This window comes from Hetaerina americana, unplaced genomic scaffold, assembly GCF_022747635.1.
Source record: "Hetaerina americana unplaced genomic scaffold, ioHetAmer1.1.p SCAF_2, whole genome shotgun sequence".
Classification (NCBI taxonomy): domain Eukaryota; kingdom Metazoa; phylum Arthropoda; class Insecta; order Odonata; family Calopterygidae; genus Hetaerina; species Hetaerina americana.
In genome coordinates this window covers 82,228,728-82,234,727 of record NW_027286763.1, presented here as the reverse complement: position 1 = coordinate 82,234,727, position 6,000 = coordinate 82,228,728, and the positions used below count along the sequence as shown (strand labels likewise).

Genomic DNA, 6,000 nt, shown 5'->3' with positions numbered 1-6,000 from the left:
ACATAGACGTTCTTTCCATTGGCCAGGAGTTATAATCTACTCGTAAAATGCATATCCCCAATTAATGGTAGAATTTAATGTATCATGATAGGGTGCATATAACATAATACACCAATTTATACTTTCAGGGGATATTATAAAAGTCATAGTACACTTTCACTTACCTATACCGCGGTTGAATTGATGTTCTCTTCGGTGCGAAGCTTATTTCACTCGAATGTTCCCATTCCCATGTAGGAACGGAGGACGGTTTGATGGACTTTCTTCACTGAAATAGTTAATTTATGAGCAAGCTGCCATTGCCTCGTCTTTACAAACTCACTGTTTTTTAAGGGTCCAGCTATTAGATTTTTGCCGATGTCGAAAGTTCCGCTACCCCGTATATGTAGATAACTATGTTCTGACACTCAATTACCTTTGCAGACTAGAGAGAAAACCTGCCCAGCTATCCTAACTTCCCTTCTAGACAAATTATTTAGGCCTATTAGACCCATATACTTTCATCTCCTCTATTCCTGTCCCTTTTGTCAACTAAAATGCGAGCTTAAACGAGAACTTATGAACAACTGCCACTCGGACAAGCGTTCTCTTTGCGAGTGTCTCAATGCGTGATTGATTACTTATTTTGCCTAACATTTGGACCTATCCATGCTAATAGCTTTCTGTACCTGACTATGACAAGTTAAAAAGACATGCGCTGATTTAAATGTTAGTAATGAAGATATTACCCTTTGTGATACTTTTTTCTTAACTCTAATACGCAATAAATGGAAAGAAATTCCCTGTAAATGGAAACTATCCAGGATTGCCGAATTGGGCTGAGCTCCCAGCTGCTGTTTTCTTTATCAATGTCGGATCTTAATTGTAACATATGCCAGTGATGTAAAGTATAATTTTTTGCCGATGAGGTAATGAATTTATTGGCCGTTGTTGGGGTCATCCTCCTCGTTTAAGTTTTTGTGTTGCTTAACAAGCAAGCCCTGGGTCATTTCTTTCCAAGGTTGTTCAGATTGGCTATTTTCGTGTTTGGAGAATTTTTACTTCTCGGCCAGCTTAAATACCACCCAAGATAAATATCTATTGTTTAGGGCTATCACTGCTAAATTTATCCACATATCTCTATATTATGGAAGCGAGTAATGAAACAAATATTTACTGAGATCATATAAAAAATGTTGTCATTATCTTCCCAATGTGTTTTTGGTCTCTATTTTGTGCATTGCATGAATATTTCATACACCTTATGTCCCGTCTGTGACTTTATTAGACCCTTAAGTATAAAATCATTGAAAAACATCCAATTTTTCAAATTCAGTTTTTAATCAGAGTTAATAGCAGCACTACTTCATCCAGTGTTAGTGAAAGAAAGAACGACCAATCTCGAACTTCTCTTATTAGCACATCATGGTTTGAAGACGACATTATTTCAGTGTTTATAGATTGGTAAATCTTTCAAAATGCAAGTGAACTGAGTTTTTTCCAATTTCCCCCAAGTCCTAGTCCTTCCCCTAGTCTTAACCCTTTCATAAATGAATAAGTTTTGAATGACCATTTTTTAACAATGCATGCATGCATGAAATCATGGGAAATCCAGTATTTGGTACGATTATTTTTTTGTTAACATGGAACTTTGACAGCCTTTCCATAACCATTCAAATATGTAGAATGAATTAATTAATCACCAATACACCTATCTCACTAACCACGCAGCAGTAATGGCTTCCCATCTTACCAGTGTTGCATCAACATTTTATGCCTTACTTAAGTTGAATGCATTAGAATGGTTAGCATAGTTTCATGAGATTGGTTTTTTGAGCATTGCCGGCATCTGAGAAACCTGCCATCATAAGAACAATGAAGTTTATTAATGTTAATTAATTGTATGACAATAAAAGTCAACATCAGAACTAGGATTGTGAGGCTATAGGGTAGGATGAAAGAACTAAAGAGGTAGGAAGTTTCCTCAAATCCTCGACAACATCCATGCAACATTTTACAATGAAAAATTTGGATAAATCGGATGGGGATCTTCTTCCTTAAATATCCAATCAAACTGAAAAACTAGTCCCAATGAATAAGCATGGTAATAAGAAAGTACTCTTAAAATTTCTGATTAATATGAAATTAAATCCCCAATTTAACGATGAATGTGGTGCCTCAAGATTTAATCCTTGGAGTTCCATCTTTTCTAGAAGTATTAGGTACTTGAGCTCTTTAACTCAATATTAATAGTGACCTCTAAATTTAAAAAAATTCTGCTGTACTCTTGAGCGTTGACAACCATTAAGAACCATTAAGGCCATGGCTTTTCCTGGGACTTGCAAAAACTTTCATCACACTATCCAGAAGTATTTAGAAGTTAAAAATGCTATTTTCAAAATCAATAGAATGAAATTAAAATTACAGGTAATAGTCATTAGACCCCTAAATCTCCAATATTTTTAATCTACGAGTATTCTTCTCACCACGGCAACAACTCTCTTTACGAGTTGTCTTTACAGGCAAAACATTATTCCATCTTAATGTTAATATGTTTTACCGTGGAATATTTTCATCAAGAAAACACACACACACCACCTGTTACATTACTTACCTTCCAGAGGACTCACCATTACATCCTCCTATTGTTATAGCTATGGTGAGGACTTGTCCCACTCGTAAGAATTTCAAGTAGATCTGAAGTCATCAACTGTACATTTTCAAAGTCAAGACTAATGAAAAGTTCAACCAAACAATCCAATTTCAATATTTCTCTTAGGGCCAATTTCTCTCTATTATGATCGGATCCTCAAATTAAAACAGTGCAGCTACGCGTATTTTCCATTTGGTCTATCTCCAATCAGTTTCATTCCCAAATCTTCCTTAAAATAAAGTGTCAATACATAAAACTATTATCTAAGAACCATTAAGGTTTATATGATGATGCAGGGCAAGGGAAGGTAAATTTTAAAATAGAAGGATTTTATTGTCAATCAACAGACATCTAAAATTTCGAGTTATTCAACAGTGTAATCTCAAACTTATTATTCATGTCCTTACAAAAGACTAGATAATTCAGGATTCCATTACCGCTTTGCATTTTGCACTGAATTTCATCTAAAGCAGTGACTATAATCAGCAGTGACTTTCACAAACATATTAAATATAAACATAAAGCCTTCAAAAATAATTTTAGTCATCTCCAAAACAATTAGTTAATTTTATCAAAATTGCCAGCTGTCAACCATTATTTTACACACAGGAAAATGATGTATAAAAGCATTTTGAAAAAAACTCATAGCAGGAGGCTAGTATTACATGGGAATATACAGAAAGTAATGTAATACAGTACACAAAATAGATAATTTACTGTGACTAAACCAGGCAGATAAACAAAAACCATTTGAATCAATTACTTAACACTTTTAAATGTTCAGCTAACATTACCCGTGCATGGATACAGCAAGAGGCATTGCTCAATTGTGTACTGGACATGGCATATCTGAGCCTCTGCAGAGGCTAGTAAATTATTGTACAAACTACCCCCAGCCAGCATATTTTCTTAGGCCCTTTTTAGCATTTACAACACAACTCCCAGCTATTGATATACTACCTAATGTTGAACGTAAGGCAAGAATGAGACTTGATCTGAAATAAAAGCCACACCAAATGCATAATGACACTAAAGGAAAGCAGAACGTGACTTACTCAACAAAATGTTTCACGACTATGATTGCATGAGGCTCAATCTCAATAAATTATCAACCAATTTGCATACTGCTGCCATCTGTAACTTCCCGCATGTTTTGTTAAAAAAAAAGTTTTAAAAAAAATGAAAAAGGAAAAATATCTGCAGTGAGCATCAACGTTAACAGTCTCTTCAAACACGGATATCGATCCGACAATAAGGCACCTTCACTTCTTCCCCTTCTGACCACCTGACTTTCCACCTCCCTTCCCTCCCGCTGCCTGCTGCTGGCCTCCCTTGCGCTTCGGTGCCACCGGAGTTGCCACTGCCTCATCGCCACCCTTCGACTGTGCCTGCTTCTCGGCTGGTGCTGCTGCCGCCCCACCCTGCTTCTGCTTGGCCAATGGGGACTGGAGCATGGCCTCAGGCTCTGGGGATGAGGCTGACTGAGGGGAAGCTGGCCCAGGGGATGCGGTGGTAGGAGAGGTGGGGGCGGGGTCGGGAGTTGCTGGTGATGGTGGCAGTGGGGTAGAAACAGCCGACTCCATCTTAGGTGGTTTGGGCATGGGTGAAGGCGGCACTGGGGCGGGTGCAGCTGGAGCAGCCGGAACTACCGGGGCTGGAACTACTGGTGCCATTACTGTTGGTGCCATTACTGTTGGTGCCGGTGGAGCTGGTGCTGGTGGAGCTGGTGCCGGAGGAGCTGGTGCCGGAGGAGCTGGTGCCGGTGGAGGGGGAGCTGGTGCAGCGGGTGGTGGAGCAGGAGCTGCAGGAATAGGGGATGGTGGTGGTGCTGAGGGCCCAGCAGATGATGATGGACCTGACGTCAGGGTCTGCATGATCTTCATCCAGACATTATCAAATGAATCCTTTCCCAGGTAGTCTACCTGCCCTCGCTCCCATGCCTCCCGACGTAACTGCTCCTCCAAGGCTCTCTGGGCATCACTCTTGGGTGAACCGAGTGACATGTGCGAGAAGGCAGCGGCCAACCCACCCTGTTTCAGAACAAAAGATAAAAAATGCATCACCTGAGGTGAAGGGCAAAACTGGGGACTAATCAAAATGAAAATACTGCTAATTAGTGACATTAGGAAGAGCATCAAAGGCAGTTCGATAAAAAAACAGTCACTCGGCATCATGGAACTGACCAACATTTAATTACACGTCCTGGTGCAGATAACATACGATTTTACTTGATCCTAATTTTTTCAAGGACTTAAATTCACTTCTTTTTGTTCTATCACTGATTTTGTTATCATTCAGTCAGTACCTTCCATAGTACAAGGGATATACATTACGCTTACAGAATTCTGCTTCACCATTTACCTAATGATTACAATTCACATGAGTTAATGAAAGTTTCAGCAAATTCAGTGGTAAATTCTACTATACAAATGACTTTTTTCTAACGAAATCTATAAATTACAACACATTCATATGATGAGCACATAATTCCACAACCAATTACAAAATATACTTGATATTGTTTCACACAAAAAAAGTTTATAATACTACCAGTTTCATTGCATCGACGATATTATCAGGTGATGATGTCACCGATGTATCAAAACCAGTAATATTATCAAGTTCCTTGTGGGAAAAAATACCAAGTCTATTCATTCAGTGATCATGAATTTTCCCGAAGTAGAGCCTCAAACCATCCAATTCATAATTCCACAACTAGAGAAGATGAATGGGCACACTACATCGTCAAACAGTGGATTATTAGAATTTATTTTCCTTTCAGTAAAATGATTTTACCTTCTTCAGTAACTCCTTTGACATGATACATGGCACACTTTCATAATAATCTCATTCCTGTAAACATAACCAATTTAATGAAGCATGAGCAGTCTTTTGGCTGATTATCTTTACCTCAACTGACAACTCCCGAAACAACCAAGTGAATGGCTATAGCACCATTTTTCACTCAAGTCATGCAATTGGCAGTTTGATTATATTTAAACCACTATCACAGAAGTGTCATTAAGGAAAACATGAATTTCAACATCCCCCCATCGCCTTACTCCCCCTCTAACACCCAAGTTTTAATTTCTTTGTGTAGTGGGAATATCTATGAGTAGCAAGAAACATCAAGTAAAAAAAAATATATTTACATCCCTTACCCCAGCATGGAACCCATGGTATGTACACTACATACTCCCCCCTCTAACGGTGGCCCTGAATCCAATTAATGCAAAGAGTTTTAGAAAATTCAAAAACTATGCGCCAGTGAGCTTTCCATGAAAGGAATTGGTTCTAAATGATTCCGATAATTGGCTATGTATTATAATTGTTCAACATTTGTTGTCTCATTATTTTGTCAGAATAAT

General features: G+C 38.3%; 1 protein-coding gene across 2 annotated transcripts in view; it reads right to left on the bottom strand.

The window, feature by feature from the left end:
* Positions 1 to 2,962: 2,962 nt before the first annotated feature.
* Positions 2,963 to 6,000, bottom strand: part of Gyg (glycogenin 1) — a 56,382-nt gene continuing 53,344 nt past the window's right edge. The window contains exon 7 of one of the 2 annotated variants that reach the window (XM_071585485.1): positions 2,963 to 4,662. In XM_071585485.1, coding sequence (XP_071441586.1) covers positions 3,895 to 4,662 — 768 coding nt within the window. In that variant the 3' untranslated portion in view covers positions 2,963 to 3,894. The remainder of the gene's footprint in view (positions 4,663 to 6,000) is intronic. The other variant, XM_071585486.1, reaches the window with a different exon arrangement.